Below are 21,560 nucleotides of genomic sequence, written 5' to 3'. Positions count from 1 at the left end.
CAGCGTGTGCCTAAATTCACGGGTGGGTGCTGGAAGCATGCTGTATGACAGCCAGTAATTTCAGACCTAGATTTGTAGTTCAGTCTTCTCATTTCCTCCTTAACCACTGGCCCACTGGCTCTGGCTGCCTAGGCTCTTTGGTGGGCTTATTTCCCAGTTGCTTTTTTTTTTGGCCAGCAGGGAAGCTGGAAGCCTCAGTTAAAGCAGTTGTCTCCCCCTGGAGGCGTTCCCTGACCCACACCAGTGGGTTGCTGACAACAGGTGAACGTCAGTTTTCACAGACTGACAGCTTCCCTTTTTGTAATGCAGTGGGGGATCCTTTCCACTCCCAAGAAGGCCTAATGATAGAACCCAGAAGGGCATCTCTCTCTCTCTCTCTCTCTCTCTCTCTCTCTCTCTCTCTCTCTCACACACACACACACACACACACACACACACACACACACACACACATCCACACACACACCCCTCCACAGTGGCTCACATAGGCATCTTGCAAGGCTCCTGTGGTTCCACTCACAGGAGAGCTTATGTGGTGTTCAAGCCTCAGTCACCCCATCCCTCTAGGAGGTCCCTTGTGGGCAGCCTGTGCAACTCTCTACACCGGGAGCATCTAAGCACATGCCTGGGGGCCTGATGAGTGGCCACCCTCCATGGGCCTGGTAATCCTGGTCCCTGAGGCTGGCTTTGACCCAACATTGAGTTCATTGATTGGCTCCCTTTTCTAGCAGTTTCAGTATCTGCCTCCAAGAATCCAAGTTAAACCACAAAGTCTTTGAATGGCAGGGGCAGATGGCCCAGTTCTGTGTATCGATTTGGTGGAGATGGCAAGGAAGCACCGAGCATATCCCAGTGGTGTCCAGGGTTCACACAGGCATCCCAGAGAGTAAAATGAAAGACCCCAGGATGCCCTGCTCTGTTCCCTCTGTAGAAGGGACTGTGGCTTCAGAGATAGACTCTTTTTTTCTTCTCCCATCTGCCAGAAGGCACAGCCCTGGCCCTCCCGTGGCTTTCTCTCTACACTTGTACTGGCTCTCCCAGCTGTGCCTTCTCTCACCTTGCTGGGCCCTCTCCTTCACCTGTCTCCCATCATGGTCCTTGGCAGGGTGTGGGGGTTTTGTCACCAGCTATTCTGAGAGGCTCGGCTTGTAGCTTCCGCATCCACACTGGGCATATGATTCTGTCAGATGCTGTTGGCTCCATCTGTCCAACCCTGAACACACCAGCATCCCAAGGCCAAGGGGTGGTTCAGAGACAGCTCGAACTGAGCAATGAGAAAGATAAGGGAAGGAAGGACTTAGTGGGCACCTGTTATGAAATGAGCACTTGCCTAAATAGCAGGGCACTAGCTGGATGTCTTTGTTACTTTTTCTATTGCCATAACAAAATACCATGACCAAGGCAACTTTTAAAAGAAGATACTTAGTTGGAGTCTTGCTTAGTTTCAAGGTGTAAGTCCATCTCCATCATGGCAGCAGGCAGGCAGGTATGGTGCTGGAACAGTAGCCACAACCATGAGACCGAGAGTGAAGACTGGGGATGGCATGGGCCTTTGAAACCTCAAAGCCCACTCGCAGTGACACACCTCCTCCAACAAGACCACACCTCTTATTCCTTCCCAAACAGTTCCACCAACTGGGGACCAGGTGCTCAAATAAATGAGTCTCTGGGAGCCATGCTCATTCACACCACCACAGCAGAGAAGGAAGGTGGACTCCACAAGTGCAGTGTCTAAAGAGCTAAAAAGCTTATTAGCCCAACTCCCCTGTTAGTTAGCAGCATCTGGAGGAGCCAGTACAGTTAGTCTTTGGTCAGATTAATTGATTTATGGAGCTAAGGATAAAGGAAGATGTAAAACCTGCTGCCATCAGATGTGACTGGTTCCTCTACTCTTCCTTGTGTCCTGGTGAGTCAGAGAGGCAGATAGGCTAAGTTGGAGTTGGGACTGTCTGAGGCCTATCCTGAGAGGTCCACACCGCCTAGAGAAGAACAGTTCAGGGTCCTGCTGTAGTTCTGACCTATAGCAGCTGGCTCAGATAGGATAGGGCTGAAGGCCCAGGACCAGACTGGAACTCCCAGTGTGTGGGGAAAGAAAAGGCTGGTCCATGGAGTGAGCCATCCTCAAAGCATACCTTCACAGGCAAAAGAGTATGCTGCTGGAGTTTCATAGCTGGACAGATGCCTCCTTCCCCTGGAGGGTTCTCAACAACCCACGTAGCCTGAGCCCCAGTTCTCTCCTAGGACCGTGTGGAGGTAGAAGTGCTACAGCTCCAGGCAGTGAGGATCCGTGCCCCAATCACGCGAATGAGGACCGGAACCCAGGTGAGGTGGGAGCCTGATGGGTCAGGAGGCCTTAGGCTTTGGGCCCAGGCCCTTAACAGGCCACTGCTGGTGCACCATGCCTTGTGAGGGAACCACCTTTACCCTTCATCTGTGGGGCATGTTGGTCTGTGGGGCTCAGATCTCTTGGGTGTCAACACTCACCCCAAGCTCCATGTTTTTGGCCTTCCCTACTGACACCTGCTTGTTCCTAAGGCTACTGCCTTTCAGCACAGTAGAACATGGGTCTGTGATACTTGCTCTATAGTGCAAGTGTGTATGCTCCATACACTTGGGTAGTAGTAATCACATCACAGATGAGCAAAAAGGTGGCCTTCTGCCCAAGGTCACCCAGGTGGACATGGTTCTTTTGTATCTGAGGACATGCAAGTCTCCTAAGTACAATGGGGTACCATTCTCTTCCAGCGCCTCTGTGTACTTTCATTGTGCCTGGGTGACTTACAGCATTTAATATGCTGTAAGTGCGTCTGTGTGGCTGTCAGACCATACTGCCTAGGGAATAAAGATGAGGAAAAGTCCATGAGTGTCCCTGACAGGCCCAGTCTTTTCTGTTTAGGTACATAACTGAGGAACCTGGGGCTAGAAAGGTCTAGTGGTAAGTGGCAGGCTAGGAATTGCCCAGGCAACCTGCTTGGTATCTTTTTTTTTTTTTTTTTTTTTTTTTTTTTTGCCATTAGCCACATTATCTTCACCGGTACCCTCCAGCAGGCACTCAGCCAGCAGGTTGAAGTGTTCACCCCATTGTGTCCATCCCCAAGAGCAGAGTCTCCCTGCTGGCGCAGGTCTAAGGGTGTGGGGCAGTTGTACAGTATTGTGAGGCAAACTTGGGCATCCTAGAGTTCCGGGGCTTAGTCCAGAAAGGAACCTTACATGCACAGCCCCCCTGTGACAGTGACAGGGTGGAGGTTTAATCTGGCCTATGTGTGGTGTTTGTACTGTATCAGACTCCTAGACACTCTAGCCTGCCCTTGTCAGGTTAGGAAAGACCAGGGCACAGTTCCCACTGCATAAGGGAAGCAGGGAGGCTTTGGGGTCAGTGAGGATGGGGATGTGTGTGTGTGTGGGGGGTACCCAGTGCTGGAACCAGCATTACAAGGCCTGGCTTCCCCCAGATGCCTGTCTACGTCACCGGGATCACCAGCAACCAGAGCCCTTTCTCCTTTGGCAATGCTGTGCCAGGCCTGACCTTCCACTGGTCAGTCACCAAGCGGGATGTCCTGGACCTCCGAGGGCGGCACCATGAGGTAACCTCCCAGAAATCCCAACTCCTTGCCTGAACCAGCATCCTTCCTGGTTGAGGCTTCCACTACATTGTCTCACGAGAGTCTACATATTGCTGTTTAGGGTATATCTGCCACTCTTCTGTTTTCATAACAAAATACCAGAGGCAGGATACTTTATGGAGAAAAGGAGGTTATTTAGTTCTTAGCTTAGGGAGTTTCACAGCATGGCACTAGTATTAATGCTGCCCTAGTGAGAGCCTGCTGGTCATGTCACAGCATGGCATTTGGCGTCGTGGATTGAGATGTGTAGAAAGAGATGATGAAAAAGGAAGCCAGTCCCACTCTCTTAGGAATTAACAGGACTCTGTCAAAGTCTGTGAAGATCCCTTTTGAGGACAGTGCCCTCCCAGCAGTTACCTTGCTGTGACCCCTTCTACACAGGCTCCTGTGCCCAAATTTATAATACAGGAACCCTTGGGGACAAACGACAGCCAAACTACAATTGCAGGTGACTGCCAGCAGACAGCAGCAAGAATATCAACCTTGCAGGAAAGTCACCTTACCTCCAGGAGGTTCTGGGGTAGGGTCTCTAGCTTTGCACCTGCTTTTTGTCATAGTGCCAGGCAGCCCTGGGTCTTTGCTCTGGTTTGTCTCAGAGAGTAAACCCCTGTCCATCAGCCCTCCTCCAGGATCCCAGCCACCTCTGAGATCTTAGGGCTGGACAGGGCAGACATTGAATTAAAGCCCATGGACAGGAAAGGACTTGCCTAGGCCTTGCCCAGGTAGGGGGAAAACTGAACAGCGCCAGCTCCTATGGTTCCAGGCTCTGACCACAGCAGCCTTGGTTACAGTGTCCTGAGTGAAGTTGCTTTAGAAGGCCCCTTCTGGTCTTTGCCATGGATGATGGAGCTGGCAGCAGATGGCCAAGGCCAGGGGAAGGATTTCCTAAGTGCCCAAGTTTATTCAACACATGACCAGTGCTTCTTGGGATCCTGGCCCCAGGACCATGGTATTGCCTGGATTGTTTGCATGGGACACCAGCAGTGTGATTATTCAGATACCCTGTGTCATTGTCTCTATAAGAAACCCTACATGGCCCAGCATGCCTCTGGGTGACTTCTGACATACCTGTGCACACAGAAGGCTTGGGGACATGCTGCTCTAAAGACAGTGGCTCTTGTGTGAACACAAAGTTTTCTAAACACCTACACATGGTAAAATGTGGCCCATGGTGCTAGAAGACCATCATCTTTTCTACTCTGGGTTTGCCATCTGACCCTGGCAGCAAGACAGTGGCCTTTGAGAAAAGTCAGATACCTATCTGGGGCCAGTATGTCCATCTATCACCTTCTTAGGGATGTTGGGGCCCTGGACCTCTTTCCTGGAAACATGCTTTATGTCTTTCCCAGGCATCTATCCGTCTCCCACCTCAGTATAACTTTGCCATGAATGTGCATGGCCGGGTGAAAGGTCGGACTGGACTGCGGTTGGTGGTCAAAGCTCTGGACCCCACAGCTGGGCAGCTGCATGGCCTTGGCAAAGAGCTCTCAGATGAGATCCAAATTCAGGTAAGGGACGGGTCAGTGAGAGCCACATGAAAGGGAGAGGGAGTACCAGTGGCTTGAGTTCTAGGATGGCGGTCTTGGGCCACCCCAGCCATGAGGACTGCTTAGGCTGCTGAGAAATTGGAGACATTCACCTGTGTGTGATTAGGGAAGGAGGCAGATGGAGAGTAGGGTGTATAGACGGTGCCAGGGGAGGCAGAGATGGGGCTGACTATAGCTCCTTTGAGGAGTGACTTTGCAGCATGAGAGGGGTTGGTAAATAGCCTGTGCAGAGACCTGGAGGCTGGCTGTATCTTAAAGTGTTCCAGAAGTGCAGATTACTCTTAGTTTGAGGTCTGGGAGTATCTTGATATTAGGGACTGCTGACAGGGACAAGAGCTTACCATGTCTGAGTTTTAATACATGCCTGTATTTATCTAACAATCACTTCTGGACTTCCTGATAGAGGCAGGCTTGCTCCTCTCCACTTCTGGCATTGACACATCCAGTGTTCACGTGGAGCCCACCAGGCAGGCCACTTGTGGATGAAGCAGAGGCCCAAGGGACAAATAGTCAAGGCCACCCAGGGTTGGAGGAGCTGTGTTCTGTGCTGTAGAGAGGGAGGGCCTTTGCCCAACACTGAGACCAACTCAGTCTGGCCCAGAGATTCTCCTGCTTCTGGACGAGATGTCGTACCTCTGTAAAACAGAGGAGTTGGGCTGAGAAACAGCTCAGTTAGGGAAGTGCTTGCTGTGCTTGTCTGGGGACCTGAGTTTCATCCTTAGAACCCATTAAAAAAAAGCCAGGTGTGGGCCTAGAGAGACGGCTCAGAGATTAAGAGTACTTGCTGCTCTTACAGAAGACCCAGGTTCTGGTCCCTGCACCCACATGGTGGTTTATAACCATCTGTAACTCCAGTTGCAGGAGATCTGATGCCCTCTTCTGACCTTTGTGGGTCCCAGGCACACATGTAGTGCATATGCATACAGGTAGACAGAACACTACTACATATTAAAAATAAAGCCTGGTATGGTGGCTGTAGTTGTAATTCCAGCACTGGGGAGGTATGGATAGGGTGATCCTTAGGTTTCCTGGCCAGCAATCCTCACCTAATCTGCAAGCCCCTGGGCAGTGAGAGTCTCCGTCTTTTTTTTTTAAAAAAGGTTAATATTGCCTAAGAAATAACACCTGAAGATGACCTCTGACCTCTGCACTAACACATGCATGAGTCCACACACAGACACATATCATGGGCGCGTGCGCACGCACGCACGCACACACACACACCCAGAAGAGGAGTTGATAACTTGCCTCTGAAGAAGGTGTTTCACTCCAAGGGCATCTTGCTGATGATCTGGGATTCTGTAACTCCTGAACTTTTGTAAGCTGCAAAGAAAAACTGAGGTAGCCCCTGACTACCAGGAGAAAGAAAAAAAGTTCACATTCCCTCCTAGAGAAGAAAAGAATACACACACACACACACACACACACACACACACACACACACACACACACACACACACCCATGCATGCTAGGCTCAGGGACAAAGAAGCAGATTTTCAAAGAAAGAAATAGCTATTCTCCAACTCTTACCTCTTCTTGCACAGGTACACATGCACCTAGAAACAGACACCTGCACACACACTCACATAGGGACACAAGCAGGTAACAGACACATGTGTGTCCAGAGGCACACACCCAGGTACACACAGACTCATATAGACACTGTTACAGACCCCACCCCCACCCCGCGGTTAAACAGAACACATGACTTGTAGGCAGGGCATTGTAGTTTTGAGTCTGAGTGGTTCCATGTCTGTTTCCCTCCTTGACAGCCACTGGAGTTAGAGTAAGTCAAACCAGGGAAGTGGGGTCCAGCCCACAGATGTGTTTTATTTGTTGCCAGTATGGTTTTACCACATGGCATAATCGGCAGATGAATAAAGCCCAGCCTTTCTATTATCGGAGCTCTACTCTCCAATTTATTACAAGGTCTCACCATTCCCTGGTGCCTGCCAGACAGGTGCTGGTACTGTTGATATCCTCACAGTTGATGGTAAAGTGAGTTCACCTCCATCTAAAAAGAGGACATGCTTAAAGGGAACAGAGGATGCTCCCACTGTGCAGCCAAGGTCCCAGTCAGTCAGTGAGCCACTCCGTGCTCAGGACCACCTGCCTGGGTGAAGATGGCCTCTGGTTCTGCCTCAGGTGCCCCTGACAGGAAAGCCCCCTCGGTCCCCCCAAGGCTGTTTTTCATTCTCCCTTTGGGATGTGCTGCCATTTGCCTCAGGTCCAGCTCCCGGAGACAGGTGGTACTAGAACCCACATTGTGGATATGGAGATATGCTGTAGAAGATGAGCACAGAGGTCCTGAGAGGGAACTGCTCATCTGCTCAGGAGGCCCATCTGGTCTTGTCGGAAACTGGAAGTTGCGTACACAGTGTCAGAATGTGTGGTCCCTTGAGCCAGGCTGGAAGCAGTCTAAGCAAAAGGACTGAGGTGGTAGTGGGCTATGTGGAGAAAGGATCAAATTCCCATGAAGGCCTCAGAACATCTATGAGTGATGGGATCAGATTTGGTCCAACACTGTTGCACTCTAAAGGCCAGCCCTCCCTATCACATCCCGGCCACCTGGGAGGTGCTAAGGGCAGCTTCCTGTCTCTCCTCAGCCCTCACTGAGGGAGAATAGATGCTTAGACTAGATGTAAGTCTGGTTGGGGTAGGAAATACAGCTTGCTCTTTTCCAGGTATTTGAAAAGCTGCGGCTGCTGAACCCTGAAATAGAAGCAGAACAAATACTGATGTCACCCAACTCTCTTATAAAGCTGCAGACAAACAGGTATGTGACTCAGCTCTTGTTTTCTGTGAGGACGACTCTCGTCCCATCCGACAAGCCGTTTGTCAAAGTTGTCAGGTACCCTGGGTACATGCAGGGAGCCTTTCTGGGTGATGCGTTTGAATTGGGGCAGCCTCTGCATCCCCCTTCTCTCCCGGTGGATGACCTCTGCTCCTGCATGGCTCTTCTGGATCCTTCTTCTGTTCCCTGTAGCCAAAACTCATTTTTATGAACACTGCTGAACTCAGGCTTTAAAAGGGACGAAAGTACCAACTTAGAAGTGTTAAATTTTTCAAATGCCCCTGTGTTTTCAAGACTTGCTACTCAAAGTAGATCCCATGAATTAGCAATAGCAGTGGCACTAGGGAGCAGGATAAAAATGCAAGGCTTAGGCTCCACCTCAGGCCTACTGAAGGAAAAGCTGCACTTTAACAGAAGTCCCCAGGCAGTGTGGGCACATGCCAAGGCTGGTGGTGTGTTGTTTTAAAGGCTGGCTGCAAACGTGGCTCCCCCTTGGATTCACCAAGGAAGTCTTTCCTAACATGACTTAGACTTGAGTGGCACTTGGTGAGTGGGGGACTCTGGCCACACAACCACATTGCATGAAACACTCAGGGTTCATTTATCCAGAAATCACTCGGGATGAGATGCTATGCTAGGCTCCATGACCACAGAGGGAAGGAGATACAGTGCCTCCAGAGACAGAGGGAGTATGGTGAGAGAGCAGTATGTGACCTTGAGGTGGAGCCCAGAGGACCTCTGGAGATAGAGGGGAGGAGTGTCATCTATGGAGATGCCTGACTTCGGGGCATCTTAAAGGATGAGTAAGACTTCTTCAGATTACAAGGAGGGAGCTGGTAGAAGAGAGTTCAGGCGGAGGCTGTAACATTTGCTTAAACTCATCTAGTTCAGTAGTGCTAGCATAGGCGAGGAGCTTGCAGGCGCTCTCCGTGGTAATTGAAGGTCTCTCCTGAGCACATGAAGTGCTGTGAACCTTTTCCTTAGCAGTTTTTGCAAATAGAGGCTAGCCCTTGGTCCATACAACTCAAAGCCCCCACACTGTCCTCCACTCCAGACTGCCTCATTTCAGTAAGAGAAAATGATTTGCCACCAAAATGGTCTTTTTTTTTTTTTTTTTTAAACAAAGCGTGGTTGATGAAACTCTGGTCTCATGGTTTCCTATCCTGTTGGTTCCCTCTTGGATATATGCTGTTCTTGAAGTTGTAAGTTTTCCACATTAGTTCTGTGGGTGACTGACAGGCTGCATAGCAGCAGCAGCATGAGGTACTGATGAACCTTGACACTGAGGTCGGAAGCGGCTGGAGCCACAGATGTGAAATCTCTGGATAATGCACTGGGCTCCTGCCTATGCTCTGGCCCCTCCATGCCTTGTAAAACCAGATCATCTTCCTTCCCAAAGGGATGGTGCAGCCGTTCTGAGCTACCGTGTCCTTGATGGACCTGAGAAGGCTCCTATTGTGCACATTGATGAGAAGGGGTTCCTGGTGTCCGGCTCTGGAATTGGGGGGTCCACCCTCGAAGTGATTGCGCAGGAGCCTTTTGGCACCAATCAGACTATCATTGTCGCTGTCAAGGTAGGATTGCCTTTCTCCCTGTCTGTGTAAAAGAGCAGTCGCTCAGAGGTGACACGTCCTCTCTCGGGTGTAAAAGGGATTCACCCTCCAGCAGAGGAATTCTGCTTAGGAATTTATCCAAGAACCACTCACGGGCAGAGGCCCTGGCTAGATTATGAGCCACTGGAGCCAAATGTCCTGGAGAGTTATCGATTCCACCTAGCTTATTTCATAGAAGGGGAAACTGAGGCCCCATGAATAGCCCAAAAATCACAGAGTTACAGTCTTGGCAAGCGTGCTGATGTGCTGCCACTGCACCTGACCGCTAACGTTGTTCCCACGTCCACTATTGAGCCCCTGCCCAGATCAGTGCAGTACCTGAGCACGGTCAGTTCTTCCCAGCATGAAGTGTGCTCAGTACCAGACGTGCAAAGAATTGCATCATCTCTGAGAACATAGTAGCTCATTTTGCAGCAGGGAACTGACTCGGAGTGGCTCACTGAAGGCTGCACAGTAGCTCTGGACTGTGCTTACCATGCCCAAGGGCTCATTCTGACATTCTGTGCCTACCAGGGACAGAGACCTGCTCCTTGGGCGTCCCTGTCCCATCGCCACCACCTTCTGAGTCCCAGAAGACAGAGGGCACCCAGTCACCGGATGCTTTGGTTCAGACCTGGGCTGTAGCTTGTTTTGTTTAGTGGGGCTGGCAGGTGCCACCCACCTACCTTTTGAGTGATAGAAAGTATTAGGTGTTTATCATATCCTGACCCTACAGCAATTAACCTGCCTAGTGGGCTTTGGACTTCGATGGCAACTTTTGGCCAGGTGGGGGATTCTTGTCTAGAATCAGGCTAAATGTTTACCTGCCTTTTATGGGGATGTGGTTCAGAGATGGCTCTAGAGATGCACTGTTGGCCTTCATCAGCACCCCTGTAAGCAAGTGACATTCCTTCTCCATCCAGTGGACATTGCTTCTACTTCAAATGCCCTGAAAGCCAGCTCCTCCCATGAACATTTGCAGTCACAACCCAGAAGTTGCTTTTGCCATGTGACCCATGACTTAAGTTTTCAGTCATGGATCTTGGCTTACCTAGGTCTTTTAGAGGTTGACTAGCTGTATTGGATGATGAAAACTGTGTCACTAGGTGGGGACTCTAAGAAGCAAGGTCTTTCTTGTCCACACCCTGAAGTCAGCCTATCCCTTAAGGGTCTCTGAGGTAGGGACCTACTCAGGTAGGTATCACTGTACCTGCATGGTGTCCTCCAGGTCTCTCCTGTTTCATACCTGAGGATCTCCATGAGCCCAGTCCTACACACTCAACACAAGGAGGCGCTGGCGGCTCTGCCTCTGGGGATGACCGTGACCTTCACTGTCCACTTCCATGACAGCTCTGGAGACATCTTCCATGCTCACAATTCAGTCCTCAATTTTGCCACTAACAGGTAAGGGCATGGGCATTCCTTTCTTACAGGGCGGCTGGTCTCGGTTGTGTCTGGATTTCATATAGGTCCAGATAGGTGAGGAAAGGAAGGCGGATACCATAGGAGCATGGTTGAAGGGATGGCATGCTGTACCACACAGGCCGGGCATGGAAGCAGCAGGTCCAATCTAGAGGCACAGGGAGAAAGGGGAAAGAAAAGCCCAGGCTTTTGTCTATGTGTGGCAGGAACTGTTAGGTGATGACGGTCCCTGATGGGCAGGAAGCAGAGCATACCTCCTGAGAGCTGAGATGGGAGGGTTTGTGGAAGGCTCTCCATGTGACCAGGAAAGGAAGTGCAGGGAAATGTGAGCAGCTGCAGTCAGTCTGGCCCTGTCATCAATTGATGGAGAACCAGGTGCATGCCCCACACTGCATGGGCACACGAGAAAGAAGCCACTGTCACTGAGCGTCTGCTCCCAGGCTGACTGCCATATCTTTCTGGTTCCTCTCCTAGCCCTATTATAGTGGCCCAGAGAGGTCAAGCCATTTACCATGAGCCACACAGCGAGGAAGTGGGGTTTGAATGCCATATTTTCCCAGCTCCAACCATGATTTTCTTAGGCTGGCTCTTTTTAATCCTTGCTGAAGCCTCAGTCCTGCTGTGAGGATGGAGAGGGTGACAAGAGGACCCAGGCTCCAGTGTCCACCAGAGAGCAGTGGCCCTCAGAGTGTGGTCCCCAGTCCGGCATCAGCATCCTCTGTGGATAGTTAGGGATACATCTCAGCAGGGCTCAGGACCCCATGATTTTAAAGGTTGTCGGCCACTGCCCGGGGCATTTTAGAGGTGCGAGGGGGACACTTGGGCTGAGGGTAGGACTTCTTGAGCTATCCCAAGTGTTGGCTGCCATTGCAATTTGGACTTCCCATGGACCTAAAAACGCTTGTGTCCCCTTTGGCTAAGAACCCTGAAGGACAGTTATAAGGGGCATTGCATGGCAGGAGCCTGAGCAGGAAACCTGCTTGCAAACCTGCCTTTGATCTTCGTGGGTCCTGTGAGTCTGACCATGTAGCTCATCTCCTCAAGCCTCTCCCACCTGTCACATAAAGAATATACCTACTCCCACCAATGAGAGAGTGGTCACGAGGGCCTCTGGACAGCTGTGGGCTCTGCACATAGCACCATCTGTCTGTCTGCCCTGGGGGAGGTAGAGCCCAGGTCTTGCCGCCCTTAGCCATACCACAGAAGTCACTCTGGCCTTGTGTGGCAGTTGCACCTGCTTGTAGCAGTCAGCTTGGGGTCAGCATCAGAGGCACGGGGGAGATCTGGGATCGAGTCAGACAGCATGGCCCTTACTCCTACCTGCTCCAGTCTCACCTCTGGCATCCTTCACCATGAGGGTTGAGCAGGTGTGTTAGGAGTGCCTTCCCACTACCAGCCTTGTTTGATCCCCATAGCAGATGCACTAGTACACCCTTGTTCCTGCTTCCCAGGTGGAGACAGAGTGCAGGAGTGCTTGAGCCAGCCACACAGAAGGCAGTCTGCACCTCCTTAGCATGTCCTCTGTGGATCATTTTCCTCCTTGGGTCTCTGCTTCCCTTCTAAGTGTGAGGGTGATGACACTGGCACATCCCGACTAGGTGCTGTGGGTTGTGTCCCAAGAATGACAGGGAAGAGGGCATCAGGTCTCTGCCCCCTTCAGTAGAGCCACATCTGGGACCTCAGTCAGCCCCATGTCGCTCAGTGGGGGAGAGGGCTGCATAGTTCTATTTCCCCTCTGACTTCTCGTCTGAGCTTCAACCCTCCTTCCCCTGTCTCTAGAGATGATTTTGTGCAGATTGGCAAGGGTGCCACCAATAACACCTGCATCGTCCGCACAGTCAGTGTGGGCTTGACGCTGCTCCGTGTGCGGGATGTGGAGCACCTGGGCCTCTCCGACTTCGTGCCACTGCCTGTCCTACAGGCCATCACCCCAGAGCTGTCTGGAGCTGTGGTGGTGGGTGACATCCTCTGTCTGGCTAGTGTTCTCATTAGCCTGGGAGGTAAGAGGGATGGGACGAGTTCATACTAGGGTGTGGCGCCCCAGGAAGTGCTTGGTACCACATCACAGGAGGTGTGCGGGTGGAACCTAAAGGATGCTCAGAGGATACTGCCTAAAGGCCACATTCAACTTGCCACTTGGCAATGCCTGTTCATTTGTGTGTGGCAAGGTAGCAGTGGAGATAGTATTGGCCATACAGCCCAGGGTTCACCGTCTGGTGGTTCGCAGCACAAGTCTGCCAGCCCTGCCCTGGAATAGCACTGCCCAGTAGAATTTTTTGCTGTTGTGGAAGTGTCCTGTGTGTATACTCTTGTTACCCAGCTGCCTCCGCAAGTGCGTGCTTACTCGTGGCTAATGGTGCATCCAAGCAGCATGGTCTGGGACACCTGAGCAGACAATGAGTCCCCACACCCCTGTAACTCATACACGGACACTTGCTTTTCTCTTGGTTGGTTTTCTTTCTTTAGCCTCACTAATTCGCTTCCAAAGGAAATTAAATAGTAGCCAGGTGTGACAGCTCATACCTGTAATCCCAGCAATGGTGAGGCCGAAACTGGAAGATTGATAGGAGTTGGAGAGCAGTCTGGTCCATACACTGAGTTCCGGGTTAGCTTAGCCTTAGTGAAACCTTGTCTCATGAGTTTGAGAGCAGTCCGGTCCATACACTGAGTTCCGGGTTAGTTTAGCCTACAGTGAACCCTTGTCTCTAAAAGAGGGAAGAAAGAAGGAGGAGGTGGGGAGGGAAGAAAGAAGGAAGGCAGGACTGCTGGAGATAGAATGAGGTTGTTGAATTTTTATTGTTTATTGGGAACAAAATGCTGTGTAACACTGAGCCTAGGAGCTAATTTTTTAAAGAGGCTTTTAAAATACATTAACATACTTTTATTAAACTATTACTAAATCAAGCATTTACAGAGTAAATTTTATCTATTTAATCCAGATAGCAGTTTTATGAATACTCGGTTGGCTTGGGCTGGAAGTATTATTAGTTAGGTTTATTTATTTTTATTTTGTGTGTGTGAGTGTTTTGCCCACTGCTGGGAACTGAACCTGGGTCCTCTGCAAGAGCAGTAAGCACTTTTACCCACTGAGCCATCTCTCCTGCCTGTGATTTCTTATTATCAACACATCAGTGGTGAGGTCTGTCCTCTGTTTATAAAGAGGAACTAATAATACTAGGGGATGGCAGGGCCCAGAGACACCACACCCAGCCCGTCCCAGGACAGGGAGTTGGGAAAGCTTCATGTGAAAAACAGATTCCAGATGGGAAGGTATGGGCAGGGGGAGTCAGTACCCCTAGAGAATGGCTACAGAGGGAGAGCTGCAGGTGGCCAGAGCTAGGAAGGTGGGAAGACCACTTTAGAGGTGGCCTATGTGGATTCCTCCCTGACCTGAGGATGGAGACCCTCACAGGCAGAGGGACCTGGAGAGCTAGGTTTGGGCCATGGTGTCCAAATGTGAACAAGATGGATGATATCTGGGCTTATTCTCCCAGGTATCTCAGGGACCTGGAGCTCCTCAGCCAGCAATATCCTCTACATTGACCCCAAGACAGGCGTGGCTGTGGCCCGAGATGCAGGGTCTGTGACTGTTTACTACGAGATTGCTGGACATCTGAAGACCTTCAAAGAGGTAGGACTTGAGGGCAGGCAGAGGCATTTGTGGCCAACACTGTTGGAGGCAGTAAGAGCTTTAGTGTGTGTCTATAACTGGGCTTGGAGATACATGTTTGCAATCCTAGCACTTGGGGGTGGGGCTGGGGCAGGAAGATTATCTTGAATTTGGGACCATCCAGGCCATCATTGGTACCCCCACGACATCATAGTATGTATGCCCCTGGGTACCAGAGTCTGTTCCTGTTCAAGTCTCTTTTCACAAAGGTAGAAGACCTCAGCACCTCCTGTCTATTTTTGTTTTGTTTTGTTTTGTGGTCTTTTTTGTTTATATGTCTGTTTTGAGACAGGATCTTACTGTGTAGCCCAGGCTGGCCTTGAACTGAATCTCCCAGGAGTTTGCCACTTCCTGTATGCTTGAAATCACCTCTGATGATTTACAATAACTAACTGATGCTACATCCTGTTAGCCTGTTGTTTAGTAAATGCCTGTCCCTGCTCAGTACAAATGCACTTTTCCCCTAAATATTTTTGATCTTCTGCTGGTTGAAAGCAACTGAAATCCAAACTGCCAAAGCAGCAGGTACAAAGGCTGGCTGTACCTTCTATTCCCTTTTCTTTAAGGAAACAAATAACCAGGCCTCCTGCCAAAGCTGTCTGCAGCTGTCAAGATCCAGGAGAACCAGCCACCCACTAAGTGTGAGATAGGAACCAGTCCCCTGTTCATCCCAAGCATCCCTCTCATGTCCAAACCAGCATGAGGAGAGAGATCTGGTGAATGGATTCTACCCACCCACCAACACCCACGCTTATCTGGCAACCAGTGTAGCCATGCAGCCATTAGGGTGGGCATTTCCTTGAGGGAGTTCAGGCCATGGGATGGGCACCCCAGTGATTTGGTGTCACCAGCAAAGTTAAACTTCCCCAGCAAGTCACCTTTGAGTCTTTATGAAAGCAAAGAAAAACCTTTCTCTCCAGCCGAGAATGAATCAATGAGCCTAGTCTGGCTGAGTTCCAAACCTGTCTCATTTTTAGAGCCAGCGTGTGCTTTATCGAATCCAGCGGTTTAACCTAATAGTTTGCATATTTAGTGCTGCTGTGGTTCGGGCCAGTAGCTGCAGATAGAGGCACTCTGATTAATGAAGCTCTGCTTCCCAGGAGAGGCCTCTGAGAATGACCAAAAGAAGGGCCAGCAGGCCCCAAGGTATATAGAGTTTGAGAGCAGAGCCCAGGGCGAGCTGGATCATAGGGTACATGTGGGAGGAACTTAAGATCTGGCTTTGCTGGCAGATCAGGAAATGCCCGGGAGGCTGGGAAGCTGGGTGCAATGGTTTTAGAGTGGCCTCAGCCTGGCATGTGCCTGCAGTGTCGCTTCCTTGAGAAGCTGAGATTGTAGCAGCCTGTGGAGTTGTTGGACAACCTAGACACTCAAGTCATACTGTCTGTCTAGGTTCAAATACAAGACCAGCCACTGGGCAAGTTTGACCTGTGTCCAAGGGATGGGGACCACACTGTGGTGTAGCATAGTGAGCTCACATGGGGAGGGGCACGTGAAGCAGCACTTCGTGTCTCACAAGTGTTTGCTCCACCTGTGTTAGTTGTTGCTGTTCCTGTTGGGGGCGGGCAGAGTGGTAGCTTACTTCACACTACACAGAGCTTTGGTTTTAAATCAGAATGATGCAGATCAAGGGCATATAGAGATGGAGTTGCTGCAGGATGTCCAGCTGGTAGACTGGATGGGATGGTGTGAAGGAGGGCTTGGGATAACTCTCCTAGGGTTGTCACCAGTGACCTGGTAGATAATGGTTCTTTACTCCGAGAGGGAAACAGAAGTAGGGGTCGGTGCTGGAAGAAGATAGTGAGTGGGTTCTGGAAGATTTAAGATGGGTGTCTGAGGCGGTGAGTGGGTCAGCTGAGGTGGTAGGGCACAGTTGGGCAGTGAGTGTGCAGTCCCTTCCTGAAGGCTAGACCCGCACTGGGCTGTCTAGTACAGGGATGGTATGTTGGGAGACACCAGGGTGGTGTGAACGAACAGGAGTAGGCCAGACAGCAGAGGAGAAAATGTGAGAAGACCCAGCATGGTCAGGAGGAAAAGAGAAGAGAAGAGATTTTCAGAAGTGGGAGACAGGACCAGGGAGGGCAGTGGTGGGTACTTCTGTTGGTCCCTTGGGCAGCAGCGATTCCTGGGAGGAGGCAGTACAGTGACAGGGGAAGTGCTGTTAAGGCTGGAGGGGACCAAGGCCCATATACAGTGGAGCTGTGGGCTGCAGGCTAAGGGGGTTCCCCTCCCTGCTACCATGGCTTTCCTATCCTGTAGGAAAGGTCCACAAGAAGAGCCCCAATATACTTGCCCCCACCCAGAAAGGTAGCCAGCATTCTAGCCACAGAGGAGCATGGGCCTGCAGGCCTTGCAGAGGGAGATACAGGAACATCCCAGTAGAGAGAGGTCTACAGAGGGGATAGAGTATGCCCAGGAGGTACTAGGGGTGTGTGTCTGAGCAGGCTGGCTTCTGGCATGGGGGTGCTTGTTCTGTAGGCATTTGGGTCAGATTGATTCATTCTGAATAAGGATGGTCAACTACGTGGGTCATCTGTCCTTGTGGCAGGATGTGTTTACCAGATCTGTGAGCAGAGGAAAGATGACGGCGGGAGCCTGCACCCTGGCCTGGACCACCAAGCAAGTTCAGCCTGGTGTTAGCTCTACCACCCACCTGGGCTTCGCTGTTAGTTCCAGCTTTGCTCTCATAGGGTGGACGAGTTGAGATGGCCAGTCAGAACTCTGACAGATACCCTGCCACACTCCAGCCAGGGGTTTAAGCTGTGAGCTCATTATGTCTTGTTGCCTGGAGCATAGGTGATATTAGCTACAGATGAGGTCATGAAAAACACCCAGCACAGGCCAGCATACAGTCAGCACTCAGCACAACTGCCTTGTCTCCCTAGATAGTGGTCAGCACCCCTCAGAAGATTGTGGCCCGTCGCCTCCACTCTACACAGACCAGTATCCAGGAAGCCACCGCCTCCAAAGTGACTGTCAGCGTGGGAGACAGGAGCTCTAACCTGCTTGGTATAGAACCAGTGGATTCTGGGTATTTGGGCTTACCTTGCCAGGTTTGGAGAGCAGGGAGTAACATCTGTGCCCTTGGGTGGTTTCATCTGTTTGTGTTTTTTATTGTTTTGTGGTGTGGGGGATTAAACCCAGGGCCTTAACACACCACCGGCACATGCTATTCCACTGAGCCACACCCCCATCTCTTCTTTTCTTACTCAGACTCATCCCTAACTCCAGAGAGAAACCCTTTAGCCCCAGCTCATTCACTCCTTGCAGCTTTTAAGAAATTCGAAGCCTCCGTAAGCCAAAGCGTGAAAGGCGCCTTCGTTAAGAGCTCAGCTCCAAGACACTTGCAGCCTGCGCTGAGTCAGAGCTGTGATTGCAGCCCTAGGGCATGAGGCAGAGCAAGCTGCAGTCCACCGAGGCTGATGGTGGAAACTAATAACATCGAGGGCTGGTGGCTGGTTTTGATTTTTATAATTACCTCTCCCAAGTCATGCATAGAACATTCCATCTCACTCTTTGCCTATGACAGCCCCGGACAGCAAGTGCCAGAAATAAATACGTCGATACAGATTTTTTTTTTAACCACTTAACGGATGAATTAAGTTCCACCATTCTCATTGTGATTAATGAGGCACACTCATGACATCATGAAAATTCTGCTTTCCTCCTTTAGTACGAGTGGGCAAATACTATACTGTTGCCAAAATTATGTGCAGTATGTTTATGGAGAGCCTCTGCCCTCCCAGTGTTCAGAAGCAATTGGCCAATGGCCATTCTCCTTGCTGACTGCAACAGGGCCACACATCAGCATGTGGCCTGTCACCATACCCTCTGTGAGGGCTCAGCACCCATGCCGGAATTCTCATCTGAAGTGGCCCTGGCATTCAGAGTAGCCCAACCTGGATCAGGATCGTTAGCTTTAATAAAAGACATGTTACTTTCACCAAGCTTCATGGACTCCTGAGTTCCCCACATGGGAATAGTATGGGACATTGGTGTCATTCATGCCTGCCCAGCTTCCATAGGACCTGTTCCCTTATTTCAGGTCGTTATGGGTGTGGTGGCCTTGTGCTTGGTCCAAGCCCTTCTCACCTGATCATTGCCCCCCACCCTGTGCCTTTAGGTGAGTGCTCCCCTGCCCAGCGAGAAGTCATTGAAGCCCTACACCCAGAGTCCCTCATCAGCTGTCAACTCCAATTCAAGCAAGATGTCTTTGATTTCCCTGCTCATGATGTCTTCACTGTGGAGCCAGGATTTGATACTGCTCTGGGTAAATTTGCAAAGAATTTAAAATGCAATGAGTCTGCCTAATGAATGTCTAGGGTCAGTCATAAATGTCTACTTCATGATGGCCATATGTTCAGACAGGCCAAGGTTGTTGGGAGTCCAGCCTAAGGCTGTTACCACACTCTGTTGCTGCTCCATGCCTGCCAAGAGGGAGTAGCCTTTGGCATCACCCATACTCTGTAGAGCTCAGCACCAAACCCAGGCTAGAGTCTTCTTCCGTAATCCTACCACTCAGTTTTGGATAGAGGCTGACCCTTCTACACCTCCCTCTTTAGACTGAGGATGACAATGCCTTGTCCTGCCCCCCACTGGTACCGTATGACATAATCATGCTGAAACACAGCTGCTCCAAGGCTCAGGACACTAGAGTGGTTGGGCTGACGACCAGCACTGTAGGCTGGTGAGCCTGCCTGGCCCCACTGCATGGAAGGAGTTGCTGCTGGCTGAGAGAGTGCAAATGTATCCCAAGGGCACACTCAGGACCTCACCCAGCATCTAGCACAGAGGAGGCCCTTACTGAGCAAGGAGGTTAAGTCATCCAGGGACTTGTAGTTGTGTGTCGTTGATGGAGTACAACTCAGGCATCCAGATTCCAGGTTGCCCAGCTGCCCGAGGCCCTGCTCATTCCCCCTGGCTCATCTGCCCTGGGCCAGGCACTAAGGACAGGACAGGACCCAGACAGCCATAGTGCACAAGGCCTCCTGCTATACTTGGAGTCAGCTCTGTCGTGACCTGTAGCCCAGGGTTGGGTCATGTGTCTGTTTGCCATTATCTACCCTTGTCCTGAGCCCAGCTGACTGGGACTTGAGCTGAAGAGCTGGCCCCAACATGATCCCTGCCCCAAGAATACTATTCAGATGGAAACCTCATGAACAGAGGATTCTGAGATAGTGAGAGGACCATTGTTCACAGAGAAGGTGTCCATGCTGGCCTAAGGTCTCTGAAGGGGCATTCCTAGAAGGCCTCCTGGAGGAACTGATTTCTCAGCTGGCTTCCAAGTATGTCTAGGAGTTTCCCTGTCAGAGAGTGGGGAATCTGTGCACACAGGAGAAGAACAAACCTTCTCTCCACAGGCCAGTACCTCTGCTCGGTTACTATGCACAGGCTGACAGACAAGCAACTGAAGCACTTGAGCATGAAGAAGACATCACTGGCAGTCACTGCCTCCATTCCCAGCAGCCATACCTCTGTAGAGAAGGTGGGAGCTGAGGTCCCCTTCAGTCCAGGGCTCTATGCCAACCAGGCAGAAATCCTTTTGAGCAACCACTATACCAGCTCCGAGGTCAAGGTCTTTGGTGCTGTGGAGATTCTGGAGAACTTGGAGGTAAGCAGCTGTGGGGGCTTCAGGTCAGGGAAGCCAGGGGCTGGGATTAGGGTTAGGGCAAGGGTTTAGGGTTAGGGCTAGGGTTTAGGGTTAGGGCTAGGGATTGGGCCTAGTATCTAGGGTTATTGCTAGGGTTTAAGGTTAGGGTTAGGACTAGGGTTGTAATTAGGGCTTGTAATTAGTAATATGTTTAGATGGTATGTTTACAGACTGGGACTAGTGTTAAGGGTTGGACTAAAGAGTGTTAGATTGTTAGAGGTTAGGGTTAGTGGTTTATGTTAGATTAGATTTTAGAGTTAGTAGTTACTGTTAAGGTTAGATGCTTGAGTTAGGTTATAGCGTCTAGTTAGATAATAGGTCAGGTCTAGTATTCAATGGTAATGGCTAGGGATTAGGGTTATGGTTTTAGGTTGTTGTTGGAGGGTTAGATATTTGTATTAGTGTCAGATTAGAAGTTAGGGTTAGGCTTTGAGGCTGAAGGTTGTGGTTTGTGTAGGATTAGATCAGGAAAGACCCTAAAGAAGGAGGAACATGTGGGTCCTGGGCTCCGGCCCTTCAAAGTTAAAAGTTAAACTAGAAATTTAAATGGAATAATTTTATATATTCTTTATTGTATAGTACTGTAGTCCTCTGCTCATTCGTGGTTTCATTTTCTACTTCAGAAAGTCAGTCTTGTCAGGTCAGCACATGCATAGAATATGCTTTGTACAGTTATTATGGGAGCAAATTCCAACATGGGATAGATACCCTGTTCCATGAGGGGATGGGCCTCTTTTCTCCATGCCTTGCTGCTGCTTCTCCTCCTCTTCTTCATCATCATCATAATCATCATCATCATCTTCCTCCTTCTTTAGGCTCAGGCATGACTGGTCTCTGAGGCTTCAGTCCAGAAAGCTCTTCCTACAGGAAGAGCTCTGATGTGTAGATGGAGGCGTTTAGGGGCCCTGTTGCCTGCTTCTCTTGTCGTGGCTAACTGCTCACAACAGATAAGGAAGAAGTATATAGTTGCTGTGTATATAGTAACTATATATAAGTACATAGTCTGATGGTCTATGGATGGGCTTCATGGCAACTTGGTGTTAGGTACTACTTTGGGTTGGCGTAGCATTTTTGTGCTAACTAGAATTCAGTAGTATCAATCATGTCATCCTTAGTAAACACCCAGTGTGGGTCATGCTTCCAGGTATCAGGTCCCACCTGGTCCTGGGAGCAAAGTCCAGCATGTGTAGTTAGAAGGGCGTGTCCAGAGATGAGCTGGGCACCTGCAGTCCCACCTGTGGTCTAGCCTCTGCAGAATGTG

General features: G+C 50.4%; 1 protein-coding gene across 1 annotated transcript in view; it reads left to right on the top strand.

The window, feature by feature from the left end:
* Nup210 (nucleoporin 210) overlaps positions 1–21,560 on the top strand; it is a 99,681-nt gene that overhangs the window by 73,472 nt on the left and 4,649 nt on the right. The window contains exons 26-36 of the mRNA XM_052719750.1: positions 2,242–2,322; positions 3,453–3,584; positions 4,973–5,131; positions 7,856–7,947; positions 9,365–9,539; positions 10,786–10,961; positions 12,759–12,979; positions 14,474–14,610; positions 17,535–17,658; positions 18,773–18,919; positions 20,010–20,260. Coding sequence (XP_052575710.1) covers positions 2,242–2,322; positions 3,453–3,584; positions 4,973–5,131; positions 7,856–7,947; positions 9,365–9,539; positions 10,786–10,961; positions 12,759–12,979; positions 14,474–14,610; positions 17,535–17,658; positions 18,773–18,919; positions 20,010–20,260 — 1,695 coding nt within the window. The remainder of the gene's footprint in view (positions 1–2,241; positions 2,323–3,452; positions 3,585–4,972; positions 5,132–7,855; positions 7,948–9,364; positions 9,540–10,785; positions 10,962–12,758; positions 12,980–14,473; positions 14,611–17,534; positions 17,659–18,772; positions 18,920–20,009; positions 20,261–21,560) is intronic.

This window comes from Peromyscus californicus, unplaced genomic scaffold (assembly GCF_007827085.1).
Source record: "Peromyscus californicus insignis strain IS unplaced genomic scaffold, ASM782708v3 Scaffold_6__1_contigs__length_162567912, whole genome shotgun sequence".
NCBI classification, from domain to species: Eukaryota; Metazoa; Chordata; class Mammalia; order Rodentia; family Cricetidae; genus Peromyscus; species Peromyscus californicus.
Note: the sequence above shows the minus strand (reverse complement) of the source record. Positions and strands in the feature narration are given on the sequence as shown.